Source organism: Leuresthes tenuis, unplaced genomic scaffold (assembly GCF_036924035.1).
Source record: "Leuresthes tenuis unplaced genomic scaffold, fLeuTen1.0.hap1 SCAF_2, whole genome shotgun sequence".
Lineage (NCBI taxonomy): Eukaryota > Metazoa > Chordata > Actinopteri > Atheriniformes > Atherinopsidae > Leuresthes > Leuresthes tenuis.
In genome coordinates this window covers 12,917,953-12,935,509 of record NW_027325356.1, presented here as the reverse complement: position 1 = coordinate 12,935,509, position 17,557 = coordinate 12,917,953, and the positions used below count along the sequence as shown (strand labels likewise).

Here is a 17,557-nt window from a genome sequence, read left to right as displayed (position 1 = left end):
ATAAAAAATATCCATTTTTCCATACCCTCACATAAGCTGCATATATGGCCTATCTGTTATTGTAAAAGCCATCCTTGAGGTAAGCGCAGATTCTGCCTGCTATCACACAACTGAAGAGGCTGAGTGTTCAAATCTTTTCATGAGCCTCCCGCCGATGCCCCTTCTGAACGTCTGCCGGTTGCTTTGAGGCCAAAATACGCTGAAACCGTTTTCCCCCCCATCACAATGCAACTGCTGTGAGAGGCATTTGGGGGAAAGCCATTGTGGTTATTATGATTTGAATGGTCTTCAACAGGAATGAGTGCAGAACCCTGATCACAGACATATTGTAATGATGTGTAAAGAGTAGAATGCCTTGGCAATTGTTTTTTATGTTGCTGTTACCTGGTGCACTGCAAATTCTTTGCAAAAGCATGAACGCAAACGTCAAGTAAATCTTCTGTTGTTGCATTAGATTAGACAATACACATGCAATCATACGGCTATTAACAAAATAGAGTCCAGCAAATATAAAATGGATATACACAATACATATTTTTCAGTAAAATATGAATATTCAATTTACTTGGAAGAAATACACTTTTCCCCCCTTGTAATTAGTATCAGAATACATGTTTATCTTTCAAATAACAAATGTCTGGCAAAGGAAAATAAATGATTTATTAGACACTAAACAGTAATGTTTTACTTAATCCGTCTCCTCTTGGATGTTCAAGAATGTTCTTTTATCTGTTACTTGCAACGAGCGGATGCTACTAATCATACAGCGGAAAGTAAATTTCTGGTAAAAGTTGCTGGGAGATTAAGTCAAATTCCTTTTCAGCCTTTTAAGCACAGCTAGTGCAACATTTGAAAAGGAAAGGAGCCCTACGCAAAAATGAAGGCATGCTGAGAAATATCTGAGCCCTTTTACCATTTACCAAGCTGTCAGAACTCAATGGGCCTGTAAGGACTATGGCTTGTTCACAATATTTGATTAGGAAGGTCATGTGATTCAAATTTCAGTGTTTCATCAAAAATGTTTTACTCTCAAAACTTGATCCATGAGCAAGCGGCCATGAGCTCATTCCTGCGGCAAAGAGGTGTGAAATTTGAAATATTTGATGAGCAATACGCGGAAGGCTATGAAAAGTGTTTGTTTTTTTTTCAGTTTCCTCAGTTTGGAACATGAACAGACAATAGAGAATGTTAAGCAGATATCATGCTGTGTTCTGTTTAGTATATTTTAAACTCACGAGTTGAGCATCATCTCAGTCCAAAAAGCCTGTGTTAAATGTACAGAAATCTGAGATAGAGAAGAGTTTTTAAGACCAAGAAAACCTTCTGTGAGAGCTGCTTGAATGGCAAATAAAAAGAGTTTGACTCTAAAAGATCTTCGGGAAGACCTGGGAACATCTCTCTTGTTGTGACTAGACATTGAAACAAAGCCAATCCTTTTTGGACAAAGGTCCCGTCGACCTTCTGGCAGCAGTAACCAATAATGCAAATCTTTAGAAAAGGAACATCCGTCCAGCTGATAAGCATGGGGGGTGGATCAATCATGCTTTGGTCTTGGTGTTACAGGAAACAATGAAATGGTAGAAGGAAAATTGACAAAAATAAATACCACCAAATTCTTTACATAAACATCACACCATCTGTAAAAAGGCTGAAGAGGAGAAGATGGTGGCTTCTATCTCAGGGTAACGATCCTAGCAGCTTGAAATCCACACAGACTTCCTAAAGAGGCCCAACCTGAAGGTTTTTGGCCACAGTCCCTCAGTTTCAATAAAAAAAAAATCTGACAACCTAAAAGAGCGTAGAAACCTCTCACAGAGCTCAAAGCCATTTACAGGAAAAATGGGTGAAAAATGCACCCAAACAACAGAAAGATCCTGTTTTGCTCCGGTGACAGAAATATGTCATCTTTGTTTTTATGCCTTTTGAAAAAAAATTTAAAAAATCAGGTCATCTGTCTTGTGCTAAGCTCTTGAAGAGCAACATTCTTGACCCAAAGATCTGATTTACATTTCAATAAATGTACAGCATGGAGAGACACTGCTCATCTGCTTTAAAAGTGACGTAAATAAAAGGTGTGATAGCGAAATCTACGAAATATAACATAAGTGACTGACATATTAAGCACATACCGCTGGGAAAAATATATCACAAGACTGTGCAACAAAGTGGATCAATAGAGAACAAGTGTTGAACAACTGGCTTGATAATGGCTCCGGCATTCTGTCCTTGACTCAAACAATGGACGCTATTCCCTACTTATTGAGCGCTTCACCATGGTAACTGATGATGGTGGAGATTCCGAAAGGGGCTTTGTTGTCCTTCTAAATAATGATGTCTGTGCTTTACTGTGGTGAGTTGAGTGTGAACTGACAGAAAACAAAGAGGGAAATCAAACTAGCAACTCGCACGTTAAACTCATAAACCCAACTTTATTTAGTTTGCACCATGGTGCCTCTACGTCCCCATACAATACATTCAGTATATACATTTGGCCATGAGGGACTATACAGAGATGTGTTATAGTAGTGCATACATACGTGGCACGAAAATGAACACAAAGAAAACTCATACATGCCACTTTACCACAGTAAAGCAAGACACAAGATACACTCGGGGCAAGTCAATGGCTGATGGCTGCTCACACCAGAACACACACAAGCACGCACACACGCACACACACACGCAAATGCACGGCTCAACAAACACTGCCTCACGCATGCACAACTGTGTCTTGATACACACATTCACACACAAGCTTTAAGACACTTCTGAGGGAGGAGAAGGGCCCCGTCAGGTTCTCTTTTTAGAAATGAGGGATGTCGAGAGTGTGCCTGCTTACTGCAGCAAATCCCTCCCCCCTGTCAGAACACCCTTCCCTCTGTCGCTCCCTTATTCGTCCCCTATATCTCTCCAGTTTCCCTTTCTCCAAAGCTAGAGCTTCTCTCCAGGCAGTGCGGCCATCACACGCAGGCCTTTTTCCTTTTAGTTGAGTAATACTCATCAGCAGCGGTAACTAAATAGACTCTACAGTCAGTATTTGATCTACCACACAGTGAACATTTGCAACATAAAGGGACACATATCACACATAGTTTAGTTTTCTAATTTGCATTCCTTCTCAGGATGTCTTCTCTCAAGGAAATACATAGGTCCAACTTAGACAACATACTGTTCCTCAATAAAAAACCTGAAGAGGCACCCTCATTAGACACACTGATCTGTTGACAGCGCCGTCCGACTGCTCTCTTGCTGCACTGCTGCTCATGCCACGCTGCTGATTACATCTCCTCCTGGTGGACATGTTGTACCATCACATTAGTCATGAACATCTCTCTCCGAGGCACACACTCCTATCATCTTCCCTTCAGTGACTGCAGTTTATAGTTGCATAGCACACAGCAGATAAATGATCAAAGTCCAATATGCATTGGACTTATATATAGAGAGAGAGAGAGTGATCGTGCTTGCTAAAAGGTCCGTTTCTGATTGATAGTGTCATTTTCTGCCACAGCCTCCCACGCACTACATTTTTATGTTTACTTGCTCATTAGAAATCAGTGAATCATGCAACTCCTAAGACATGCATTAGGCCGTCTCATTAGGATGATGTCATGATGCTATACCATTAGCATATCAGCTTCTTGTTGCTGTAACTGGTCGATAGAAATATTATTGACTCGGGAATAAAAAACGGGGGGGGGGAAGAAAAAATCTCTAAGAGTTGCTTCAACAAAGTGGGATTGAAGAATGAAGACGGAAAGTTTAAAACTCTCACTGTGCGCACATTCTCGTAAGCATTCATTGCGTAGGACACACTCACATTCACACGTGTGGACATCAGGAGGTTTGGCTGTGAAGTGGAAGGGTGACAGGTTGAAGGTAGGTGTTTATCTGGTTCGGACAGACAGCGCTGTGATCGATGTGGGGGGTTGGAGGGAGGGATGGGGGGGTAGGCCATCATCACGAGGCTTGGCAGCCCTGTCGCTCAGATGACGCAGAGTTAATGGTCGCAGAGTCGAGACTCGAGTGGCCGAGGCAAGCGAGCACTTAGCAGAACAGGAAACAAACTTAAATCCAAAGCGCCACCGCGAAAGAGAGTGGAGGGAAAGTCCCATAAAACACGATCACATCGGCACAGGACGATGAGGGCGAGCGGGCTGATGGGCCAATCACAAAGCAGGAGCACGCCAGTAATAATTACCCCAGAATAAATTACAGTCACAGAACAATCGTTAAAAGCAGAACTGGAAACAAGCTGATCTAGCGGACTGAACTGACCCATGCATTATAAGGCATTAAACAAACATTTGTTACTGACATCACACAGTATTATAACAGTGACTATACAGACAATTGCTGATCTGGAAAAAAAAATAAAAAATCTGCTCAATTTCATCACTCTGATTAGAACTGTATTTAAAAAAAACCAACATATTCCTGAAACCAACAGCACAGTTTTAAGGGAATTGGGAATGTCGCAGGGAGAACAGATCGATGTCTGCAATCCCATTGTACCTATTGATCTGCAGATGGGCGAATGAAATTGATTTTCTGAGGTAGACAATGCAGGCATATTTCATTCTCCCAATGTAAAGCCATTCTACGGGGTGGGGGATGGGGTAATTTGGTCCATTTGGACAGGCTCTGGTCTCCAGCCTCTGCCAATTGTACTGTGTCAGATGGCTCGACCCATCCATCATGCTTTCCTGCCTGTCTCACCAGTGTGGTACTTACACTGTCACTGGTGTGATACATCCACTCAGTGATGGATAGCAGACAACATGCACTATGACAACATAGAGAGATCAGTCTGCAGAGCGCACAGGCCCGTTGTGTCCTCACAGCTGGGGACGCACCATTCATATTCGGCCAGCTTTATTCAATATGCTGGCCGCGGTACGGGGCCCATGAGGACGATATCACTCTACACGTGTCGTAAATGTCGCTTCCCTCACAATCTTCAAGTTCCCTTTAGAAAATACGACTACAACAAGAGCAGAACATGTCCAAATGAGACGCTCATACAGCTGTCAGGCTGCGCACTTACGAAAAAGGTACAATAGTTGATCAAAAGTTGAACCCAGCGACATACGATATGTTGTACCTCTCTTTTCTTTGAGTGTTAAGTGCTATGGGTAATCAGCTCAACAATCACTGAAATGATGTTCTTCAGATAGTCTCTGATGTGATAAATGGATGTCCGTCATAAATAAAATAAAATACAATAAAATAATGAAATATTTATGCCATGTTGACTCTGTATGAGATGCAGGAGGCCTTTGACACAGGTCCGGACGCTGTTGGCCAGTGAGGTGAGTCAGGATCAGCAGTTTTCAGATGCCACTCTTCATCTTCCCGTTGACATGAGCCTTGCTGGTTCTGTCCGGAGGGACGGGTAAGCATGGAGCCGCAGGGTGGCCCAAAGAGTTCTGAAGGGGCAGACGCCTGCAAGTGACCGAGAGCACTATAGTGTCCTGATGGCTACAGGGTAGAGCAGGGACATGTGTTCGGCGCCCTTAATGGGCAGCTTGCGGCTGGAGTAGAAATGGATGATCTCAGGGACACTATCGAAAGGGCAGCTGTTCTGGCCCAGGATGTACTTGTTCTCCTTCGTCCGCGACAGCTTCATGTGCATGAAGCCCTGGCTGCTCCTGGAAACAGAGGAAGACAAGAAAGAAGGACAGAGAATATGGTTAGCTCAATTAGAACTACATTAATGGTATGTTGATGATTAGCAGATACTCTGCTTACCATGGCAACCGTCTTACTGTAGGCTGTTAGCACGGCAACGTTTGCCAATCAGGAATCAGTCAGGGGATCACTAAAGTATATACAGTTGGTCCTGTAGTGGTTGTCATGGTAATACGCCCCACCAACGTACAGACAGTTTACTCAAAAATGCAAATTCCAACCTCAGGGTAGTGCTAATTTATCTACTAAATGCTGGGATATTTTAGTAGAAAATGAAAAATATGCCAAGGAGGAAGCACTAAAGTCCTGTTCAAGACTAATGAACAATTCAACACTCCTTTTTGAAACCAAATTCATTGCAGCCCACTGAATGGATGTTGAAATATTACAATCTGGGCCAAAGACTTGGAATTATTGTTGCTTGATTTATCTAGTTTTCAGATCCTCCCTTTTAAACAATAACCGAAAGATGCCTCGCATTTCAAGTACATCACTCGTTGTCATGCCGAATTAACCTCCTTTTAACCAGCAATTCCCTCCATGAAAGTGTCTGAGAGAAGGACAAGCATTGAATGGCTATAAGGCTGGCTTTGAGCAGCTTAGATGTGGCTCAAACCGCAGTCACCTGCCTCTGGAGTTGCTATGGAGTGTGCTGTCTATCTTTAAGCAAAGAAAACACAGGCAAAACATTCGACGATAATGGTGACCTCATATCAGCAACGATTAAACCTCTCACCGTAGTTTCAGTGCGTAGGCAATCCATCAGACATTTAAATGTACCTTTCACGTTACGTGATGCTGCGTCTTATCTTGTCATTTCGGTAATTACATTTCACTGGTCTCATGTCACAAGTGGGTCTGACTTACGTCCTCACTTTCCGAATGGTATCAGCGATGGATCACACAATCATTTAAGGTCACGATCAAAGGCAACGCGCTGTAAAAACACACCCTTGCCCACACACTATCTCTTTAATGCACTGTCATTTCGGTTTAGAAAAGGCTCTAGTGTTTATTTCCGGCAGTATAATTGATTTTTCTTTCTTGTAGCTAAGTTTTGATATATATTACAGAACTATTTGAAGGAGATGTGACTTGTGATCATTGTGCATGTATTCTAATAACTGCCAGATGTGACGGTCAAAGCTCAGAGTCAAACTTTTACTGTCTGCTCCATCATTTCTGCACCGGTTTAACAAGTTCATGACACCAGGCACTTGACGACGGTACTTGTTTTGGTCATTAGTTCTTGTTTCAACAGTTGGCCATTTGGCATTAATGATTTTCATCCATAATTTGATCAAATATTAATATCTGTCCCCTGGACACTTATTAATAATGCTCAAAGCTAAAAAATGGTTCCTACTGGGTTCTCCAACAACTGCTAACTCTGAAGCTGCCCGGGGGGGGGCAGCCTAAAAGGAAAGTTTCTTAAGGTTGCTGCCTTACATGCAGTGTAAGGATGAGGCTAATAAACCCTCCAGATAAATCACTTAAGCCACGCCGATAAATGCACAGCAAATTAAAAGCCCCCTGTGTGTTTCTCGGAGCCTTCGATCGATGCATTTTACAGCTTGCCAGTAATCTTCTGCTTTAAAATAGAAAATGACTTTTTAGAAGTTAAGTGATGCGACAGTAAGTGTTAACGAGGGGGCCTGATACAAAACAAATGTTCCCCACGGCCTGCAAATATACACTTAGGATACATTTTCCCCACAAAAAAAACCCAAACAAACATTAGCATAATGGCTCCTTCAATCAGCAGATAATGCCTCTAAGACGTTATGATTGCTGTTGATGCAAATACTAGCCTCAGACATGATGGCATGTCCTGTACATAACATGCACCGCTTGTTTCCAGCTCATTACACTCCCACCTGGTTCTGCATTGTTTCATCTTAAATGGAAACTCTGTTTCTGCTGTGTTGTTTTTTACCAAGGAAAAGGAAAAATGAGGAAGGAAAACCTCATATCTAATCCTACTTTTACCGACCCAGCCGGTTGGTAAGCTGGTGATTTTGAACATTTTGCATCCCGTGCGTGTCAAACTCAAGGAATAGGACTCTTATGACCAATGGCAGGCAGTAGGTAAGTGGATATGAGGTTTGAAGTAGCAGAAATATTGTTTCTATGGTCACCAACACCAGAAGATGGTGAGATGTCATCGTGTCAGCAGCAGACACGAGCATGTTTTTCTGTTCTCGGTAGATGCAGACGCAGAGATTTACAACCTTAGTTTCCATTCCTGGATTATGAAACACAGAAGTCCTACTTTTTACTGTTAACAAACGTGTTCCTACTGGAAAAACGTGCACGTAGTTGTAGCGTGTTATCTGTGATGAGCGAGAGCGACGATTCGTCAACTCTTCACTCATCACCTCCATGAGTGTTTAAAGTGATTGTGTTCACTCCGTGATGCAAAGAGAGAAAGGATAAAACAGCGATGAACAGAAACTTCTCAAGAATCCGCGACCCATCAAGAGTAACAATATATATTATTACTGATTTCACCAATTCCGCTTTAAGAACTGTGATAGTTAATTTAGAGATAACAGAGAAAGAAATTCATGACGACTATGCACTTTGTATGGAAACTGATGGGGATGGCTGAAGTATTTCAAAGCTTAAAAGCTTTTTTTATAGACGAAATGAGGTAGAGTGCTGCAGGCCTGCTGAGCCATAAAACTGATGTAAACAAACTATCAGACTTCTCCATTACCGCGCCGCTGGCTGCGCTATCTGAGTATGCCGTTAAAAAGTTCATCATGATTTGAGGAAAGCAGGACGAATTTCTCCCGCTGCAGGTCTATTCCAGTTTGATGATTCTGCAAGTGGCGCCATCAAAGCTTATTTGAGAAAAAAATAAAAAATAAAATAAAAAATTCTTCCCTGCAAAGTGAATTTGATGAATCTTCACCAGAAGCGCTGGGAGCAAAAGACGTTAGGTTACACAGAGCCACACTTAAAAAGGCAAACACATCAATAGCATCATTTTTAGATTCCCAGCTGGTTTTCCAGTCAGTGTTCGGAGCTGCTTATCATGTTACAGTCCCGCGGAGACGGAAACCAGGACAACGGAGCAACACAGCACTGTTGTTGATAAAATGAATATGAGGCTATTTTTGAGTTGACAGGCCTTTGTGGTGTTATCATGTGCCTGTGTTCGTGGACCTGTATTTGCGTAATCAGGATGAATCTCACGGGAGGTCTGCTGTCGTGTTTATTGAGGTTTATGACTTTGATTTGAACCAAATAGCACTCATAGCAGGAAGAGCCTGACAGCTTATCTCCACCTTCAACATATTGCTTTGTGAATGATGCTCTCAGTGTTATGAATTCACTGCACCAGAAAGCCAACATGATAATAACCCTTTGCAGAATGCAACCTTTTTAAGCGTCGCTGGACATCAGATACTGTATGTGATCTATAATCTTACATGAGCACAAATTCAATGAGCTTTTCTGGGATGATCCCTGCCATCTTTTGGGTTACAGCTGATTAGAAACAGCACAATTAAGTCCAATCAGGTTGATGAGCATGCAAATACATAAACATGGGCAAATACTTTTTGCAGAGTGCTTTCAATTTACTTTTCAGTTTCCTGATATTTGCACTCTTGCGTTAAACTGAATCCCTTTTCTTATTTCTCTAACCGTGTCTCCCCTCAGACAGCGGAAACAGGATGCCACCACCGTCTGTGAAATTCACGGAGAAGAGAGGAAGGAGAAGAGGAGGTGCAGGGAACAGAAACAAAAAAAAAAGGGTGTGCAAAACCGATGGAAAAAGCTTTTCGTTCCAGGCAGAGGACTGGAGAAGCGGGTGGTCTCAGGGATGCCTGTCTTTATCAATAATGCAAAACACATTTGTGCCACCTCATGGCCTCATACATTTTTCAGCGACCTCAGACATGGAGTACCTTCACCTTGGGTTTCGGCTCATTTTCCGTGGCAGCAGTGGAGGAGCACTTGTGGGTGAATGCTGAACTCGGAGCCTGTAAGGTGGCGGCGCCCGTCATTCCCATGAATGAGATCGTTCTATGGGCTTAACATGATTGATGCCACAGCCACAACATGATGTCCTGGGAAATCTAAGAAGTGCCTTACACAATGGAGGGAATGCATCCACGCCAGTGTTCCACAAAGACACACATCCCGCTCTTTCGACTGGCAAAACAGTCAACATGGCTTCCTCTGACAGACGTGGGATTTGGAGGATAAAGAGTGAATAACATCTTAATGTAAGATGACCGGTCCTGACAGGGATCTCTGTGATCTGATCGAAGAGAGTCTTTTGTCAGTCTGAAGGTTCAATGACAGAAACCTGCAAGTTACAATTCTTTGCAGATGACAGCCTGTTCTGTTATTGTGCAGCAGGTGTTTTCCCTGCATCTATTCAGCCAGTAAATACAGGAATTTGCGACGCAGGTATCACACGACATGTCACCGAAACACATCATGAGAAAATATGTAACTTAAAAGTGTGCCCAGCAATAGAGTACACTAACCCAAATGAAGAGAATAAACTATTACTGCAAAGTTTTTCTTTTCTTCATATTTTCAACATCTGCTGTCATTAAAACTTGCCTTAGAAAAGTCAACTTGGTTCATCCCTAAATGGACCGAAATCTTTTAGGCAAACTACCTGACAGTTCTGTCGCATGAACGCACTGGTCATGTTCTGTAATATTCTATAGTTCTTAGTAGAGTCACAGGTTAAATGATTTCACTGCACGGCTAGAAAAAGAAGATCAACAACACAGAAATCATCCAATGACTTGGTTAAAGATGCTCAATACAGTAGCCACCATAGAAGCACAGGCCGACTACTGCCCATCAGTAAGGCTAGCTAACTATTCACATATTAGCTCTAATTATACCATTAGTAAGGGTCATCTGGTCATCTCTGCAATGTGAAATTGTGTAATGAGACCATCGCTGAACTAAATGATAAAAATGCTGGAACTCCACATTAAAGAAAAAAAGATGTCATGTTCACATCATATCCCTGGTTGAGTTCAGTCTGGGGGAAAAAAAGACATATTTGGGGCGGTAAAGCCCTCAGCGTTAGCTTGAATTGCTATTATACTTAAAATGTGTTGGCATAACTAGACCAACAAGAAAACAAATCCCTACCAAATAATTCATCTCTTTTTCTAATCAGAGGTATATTTATCACATGTATTCTTCATAACTTACCATTTTACTCTAAATGATATGGAATGGATGTGCTACTGCTATATCTCTATTAGAATGCTAAATAATGTATTTCTACCCAGGATCTGTATTGATGATAATAAATTTATACCCCCTCTGGTTCCAAAGACTGTGGGCCACATTCAGTTATTTAAAATGACTTACCAGAGGAGGAATGCTTGACAACATTAAAAGGGCTGAATATGTACCGAAGACAACAGTGATGGATGATCACAAGGTCCTTTCCGTGGTAAAGAAGAAAAATACCCTTCACAACATCTGGCCAACTGAAGAGCACTTCCCAGGAGGTAGACACGTGATTACGTCTACCACAAAGAAAATAATTTACCGGAGCAAAAACAGGGGGCTCGCCACAAGGTACAAATCACCGAGACGAGAAGCGATATCAGACTTTTCCAGGAACCTACTTAAAAAGCCAGAGCATTTGTGTAACAGCGTTCTTTAGGCAGATGAGTCTAAGATCGGTTTGCAAAAGAATGATGGAAAAAAAAAAAGACCTGAAGAAATACAACATCTTCTGTAAGACGAGTGGAATCGTTGTACTGGAGTTGGCACACATGACCTCTGCTGCCACTCGGTCACAGTGTTTGTTTCCAATACATGACAGAACTGCTTCAGTGACACGCTGTCAGCTGAGATTCAGACCATTACAGCTGTTTTATGTTTACCACACCAAAAGCATCTTTAACAAGCTACAAAACAGCTATTAAAGGGCAAAGGTGGGGAATATTCTGCAATGACTGAGTCGATCACTTGATATAACGAAAAAAAAAGACCACAAAAATGTAGAAAATTAACATTTTTTTTAAGTTGTGCGGATTTGCCTCCTGTTATGTTGCACAAATAACAACTCAAATAATTCAAATTCCTTTCACAGACGTACAGAGCCATAGTTAAGAAATTATATCTCAAGCATGTACTTAGTTATTACTTAATCTGCTACACACACTGGGTAGTAGTCATTTAGAACTAATAAGCATGAGCATACTTCCGTGATCATCCAATGAGGGATGAAGTGACAGTAGCATGGAGAAAACTGCATTAGCAGTGAGCAGAATTACATTTCTTCTCCAAGACATACAAGCCTCCAGCAAGAGGATATCTGCTCTAACAAAGGCAAATCAGTGTCTCTACTCAAGACAGCTTCATCCCATCTTAAGGCTGACAAAGTGTTGGTGAGATTTTTCTAAATGCTATGAGTCATTGTGATGAAAAATTATGTGTGTATGAAGTAATTATTCAAATATAATTTGTTAACAAAGATACTAAGGTTTCAAAGCTAAAGCGACATAACTACACCTGATTTTGGTGTACCGTTACAAATTCCTGCTTTTGTTTCTCACACTGTTGCCATAGTACCTGGATCTGACACCCGGTAGCGAAAAACCATGAAAAAAAACGCACGAAAGCTGCACATTCCCTTCAAAGGGATTGGATGTGACTGCATTGCGGGCCTTGAAGCTGAAGCAACCTCTTCCAAATGTCACACTGCAGACTAAACCAATCAAAGTTGCTCCTTTGAACCCTCTGCTGGAAGCAACGTGAGCAGAGGTCGCCAAAAAAGGGCGTCTTTAACCAAGTTGCGGACACATCAGCAAATGAAGAAGCTGATGCTGTCAGAGGGGGGGGGGGGGGGGGGGGGGTTACCAAGGAGAGATGGAGGACAAAGCAGGGGCCGGTTGAACAGTAGGAGGTAGACAGAGGTCGGAAGGGTGAAAATTATTACCATACAGAAAAGACGCAGTCAGTAGATCAACAGCGAACAGGTATACAACTTGTTCACTGTGAACAAATCAGAAAAAATACACTTTAATCTCAAAATCTGTATTGGCCAAACAGGCAGGACCATGTTGAGTATTTCAGGGTTACATTTTTACCGAGGCTTGTCACGTGCAGCTCTGCCTCTGATAATCCTGTTAACTGTTTGCCGTTTAGGTGATTAGTGTATTGCCCTTACTTAAGGGAGAGGGAGTAATCGTTCTTGCTGGTCTCGCTGTTTCTCACAAGGTAGCTGGCCTCCTTGCACAGCCTGAGCAGGGACTCTGCATCTGTTCGGCTGATGGCTCCATGGTACCAACTACAGTCAGTGGCAAGAAACAGAGACCAACAATAAAACGGTGAGACTGCATATATTAGAACAAAGAGGGGAAAGTTGCTCCGCTCCTGAACACAAAATAAAAAATATGAAAAAACGATCTGACTCACAACTGGCTTTCTAGAGGCATCGTAGGGTCGATGCGTTCCCCGAGAGAGGCGCTGCAGTGGTCTACAGAGGTCATTTTGGTGTTGACCAGACAGCCACTGGAATGTCGTTGCAGTGGGCGAGTTTTCCCGTCCTTGGTGGGCGACATTCGAGACTTTTCCACTCCGTCAAACTGGACTGTAATAAAGGAAAATGCAGCTTGAAAAGACACGTTGAAATTCTGAAACATTTTACATCTCTGATAATGATAACTCTACACATCCTGTACGTGAACTTCAGCTGGAAGTTGGTTTCAGGTCACTTGTGTGCTGAATAGGCAGTAGTTATTTGTAAAGCTTAGGGCATAAATTTGTGTCACATGTATTTGTTGAACTAGATCAGTGCAAATGTGTGAGAACCGAAATCCAGGTTTTGCTTTTTCATTCACACACCCACAGAATCGCTTTGTGTAACTCATCCAACTGAAGGGCATGTACACACAGTGGAAGAGGCATAAATCAATCCTTCCCCACTGTGTACACATTCAAGCGAAAGAAAACACACACAAACTTCCTCTAAAACGTTCAAACCGTGTGTCTGCAAATACAATCATATCTGTTACAGTATGTGTGAGCTCTTTATGGACACACAAATGTGCAAACAAGCGGATCAGAAAAATGAATGTGAGAAAGTACCAATATTAGGACACACACACACACAACCATAGAAAAAAATCCCACACACAGGCCCAGCAAGTTAAACATTCATCTGGCTTTTCCAGCTTCCACGGTCCACTGAGGACATGACAAGCTCTCTTGGCAAACCTCACAGGGAAGTGTTTGGTGGTATGTGCAGGCTCGAGGTGACCTGTGCTCACGGCACGGCTGCCGGAGGTCATCGAGCTAAATCCCAGCCAAATAAACGACACAGAAAAAGGCACGAACATTTATTTCCAGATGCTAACGGGAGATCAAAAGAGATGGGATTATTCACAAGGACAAATAAGAGCGAATCTGCACCTATGGCAAAGAGTTAAAGACTGAAAGCCTGGACAGTGGAGGGTGGAGTTGTGCTCACCAAAGGTGGTCGTGTGTGTGTGTGTGTGCGGGGGGGGGGGGGGGGGGGGGGGGGGGGGTCATTTTTCCTTGGCCATCCATCACTATAATTGACGTCAAACCCACCCCCCTACAAGCTTTGGGAAGAAAACTATTTAAAGCCACTGACACGCTTTTCAAGCAGTAACGGAGGGGTGGCTTCCAACGACAGCTGTATGACGAGCTTTAGCTGGAGACTGCTGACCACTTTCAGGCTGAGGCGGATGCAAGGGGAAAACAGGATGAAACTAGACAGTTTTGCTGGATAGTCTTCATTCCCCTGTTTAATTACCCCAGATGAACAAGGCACACACTGAACAGACAGGCAGGCACTGTGATGTTCATGGCATGTCGATGGAGACGGACCTACATCTGTCTAGACTCTGCATTCCACTCAGAGAATTGCATTACACTGTACAGTCTGTGAGCTTGCCAAGTGCTCCCGTATCACACTGAGAGGAAGGCCCGGCCGTTTTAAACGGTCAATATAGCCTGCGCAGTACACAGTGAGCACATCTCAGCAAGAAATTGAGAAAACAGCTAAGTCCAAACGGGATAACAAGTGATCTTCTCTTGCAGTAGGAGACACAATATGTGCAAATGGTAAAATTCAGCCACTTAGTGCAAACAGGCATTGATGTGATCTTGCAATCCAGGGGGGGGTTAACTAAGTGACAACTGTTAATGTGTCTTGAAGTACTCCTCACAAGTAATTTCCTTAAATATTCTAATTTTGAACAACTTTATGTCTTACCAATTCATTTCAGTGAGGAATATTTTATAGCTACTTTTCAGCTGACCTAGAGCAAGGGGAAACCGCCATGTGGACATTATGCAAAAAAACATCTGAAAAAGTTTTTCTTCTTATACACCTGTAAACATGTAAATGTATATCAAGTTATTAGAACTAGCTCCACCTCAGTAACTTAATATAGTGTGCTGATATACCAGAAACAGGGCAGTCCATGCTTTACATCACCTTCCATTTCAACAGATGCTTGTAATGTAGTATTTATCTAGTGTTTTTGTGGTGGCTGAACGTTTTTTGTTCTTCCAGAAATGCCTGTTGAACACTGGTTGCTGATTGAACATGATCAAACATGTACTACAGATTGCTGTTAGTTCGCATCCAACCACCAGGGGCTCCCCTTAACCTCCATACTAAACAGCGGGTTGAACTCGTTGGCCTTAAGCTCACATGCCTCGTACTCAACATAAACTCATGGAAATGATTATTCCAACTGACTGATTGTTATCTTGGCCTCTGCACTTCTGTTCGTTATAGGGGCTATGTCTGACTTCTAAAATGACGGCCAAATTGTTCTGCTGCATGACAGCTGGGTAAATTGTGGTTCTGACCTCGGACTCGTGGATAAGTATAAGCTGCAGCCCAATTTCCTCCAGACTGCTGCATGGACTGCAGACAATCAAATGCTGCTCCTGTGTAAGTGCATACAAATAACATACGTTGTCTGCTCTTTCATACAGCCCATCTGATCCTTAGGCTGACTGCTGGGTTAACAAAGAGAGTCAGATGAACGTACTGTATATGTGTTGGGGTGAGAAAAAAGCGTTTCCATGGAAACTGGCCGAGGGGACACAGGAGATGCATGTTTGCTCCACTCAGCCCCTGTCAATGCTGACAGATCACAACATGAAGATGCAGCCAATTGCTCACCCTCCTTTGCTTTCAGCCTTGCCTCTTTCATTGTGCATATGTCCGGCCCTGCGTCTTCCTCAACGTCTCCCCGTCACACTCTCTTCTGATCTCTTCATCTCAAACACTCTGGCCTCCACTCTTGAACTCTCCGTCTTGTTCTCTTTTCTCTCATGCTTGTCACTGATAGTACGAGATACGAGGAAATGATCTGCAGGAATGTCTCCAGAGTAAGAAAAGGCAGAGCAATGTTCTCCTGCCTCAGCTGTTTCTGTGGGTCAAAATGATTACGATACTAAAAGATATTTCTCCTTACAGCTTATGTCCTGATGTAGACTGCACTTTGAACATCCTATAATTTCATTTCCTGTGTGCCTATGATCTACATAACAGAATCTGGAAAATATTTTTGTTTTGTGGCCCAAAGAAGAATGTGTGTATCGTCCATCAAACAGCCCACGGAGCCATCAACCTGACCTCATGTCTTCACATTTCCTCAATTCTCTAGATGCTACTGTAAATTGCCACAATCATGGCTTTTTTGACCTTGGTTTTTTTCCCTCACCACCAAGAATGGGTTGAATGGCTGCTCTCAGAGGAGCTCACCCCGTCAACCTTACCTGTCAGAGCTAAGCTTTCTGTAGGGAGAGTACATAGTTCCAAAAGAAAAGTATTTCCCCCAAATGAAACAAAAGCTTTCAATTTATGTACTCAAGTGTGAAAGCAGTCATGTCCGCTTTGTTTGAAAGCCATCTAACCTACACTAGCTGCAAACTGTTGTAGAATGATGTTTTAAGGTTGAATTTAAGTGGGAGTGAGGCGAACCAATTCGCCTTTCATTCTTCAAAGTGCACAGTCTGAGACATGGTCGACAGGAGATTGACGAGAGGATTGGCTCACAGGAGAACAAAAGCCCTGAGAGGCAGCTGAAGGCGGACGGGACGTTGAAAACACACACATACGCACAGGGACGTGTGCGCGTCTACCCATGAACACACAAAGACACATACTGAAATTTGCTGGGGCATCTTGGTGTGTTATCAGTGCCGTTGCTTGTAAAGCACAGCAAATGGAATCTGTGTATCAGATTGAACTGTCAGTCAGATGGTGACTGATGGCTGAAAGACCTGTCCCCTTCAAGCACGCAGCTTTCCTCAGAGGATGCTGCAAATTAATAGAAAAAAAAAACAGGAGTGTGAGTGTGCTGACTGGCGTGGACACGGGGTAAAAATAAATGTCAAAAGGACATTTTTTGCAATTAAAGCACACCCAACACACATGACAGAGCGCTGCAACGTAACACAGCACGACAGAAAAAGAAATACCATGAAGAACAACGAGAGCGTGTCCTTCAGCTGACATCTAATCGCATAAAAACAACCAAGAAACTACCACAAAAATGGAATGGCAAACTTCAAGACTCATACAAAAGACAAAGTAACATTCATCGCTGAGGATTCTGAGCAACCCGACTACTCCTCACCCCCAGCTGCACGCACACTCCTGCGCAAATGTCTCTAATTAAGCTGGCTAATTAATTCTCATTTGCTAATGATACTCCCATCAAAAAGGATGACTACTCTGAGGGGCGACGTGTGTCGTCGACTGCTGTATTGTGAGGTGAAAATTAAGTTTTCCAACAAGGTTGTGTGGAATGATTAACAGGTCTGCATCTTATTAAAAATGCACTGCACACCAAAATTGCCGCTCAGAGAGGTC

At 42.7% G+C, this 17,557-nt stretch overlaps 1 protein-coding gene across 4 annotated transcripts in view; it reads right to left on the bottom strand.

The window, feature by feature from the left end:
• Nucleotides 1-2,409: 2,409 nt before the first annotated feature.
• The window catches only part of LOC140301662 (SH2 domain-containing adapter protein F), an 86,296-nt gene continuing 71,148 nt past the window's right edge, over nt 2,410-17,557 (bottom strand). For all 4 annotated transcript variants that reach the window (XM_072380237.1, XM_072380236.1, XM_072380238.1 and 1 more), the window contains 3 exons: nt 13,111-13,285; nt 12,863-12,982; nt 2,410-5,651 (listed from right to left, as the gene is read on the bottom strand). In XM_072380237.1, coding sequence (XP_072236338.1) covers nt 5,465-5,651; nt 12,863-12,982; nt 13,111-13,285 — 482 coding nt within the window. In that variant the 3' untranslated portion in view covers nt 2,410-5,464. The remainder of the gene's footprint in view (nt 5,652-12,862; nt 12,983-13,110; nt 13,286-17,557) is intronic.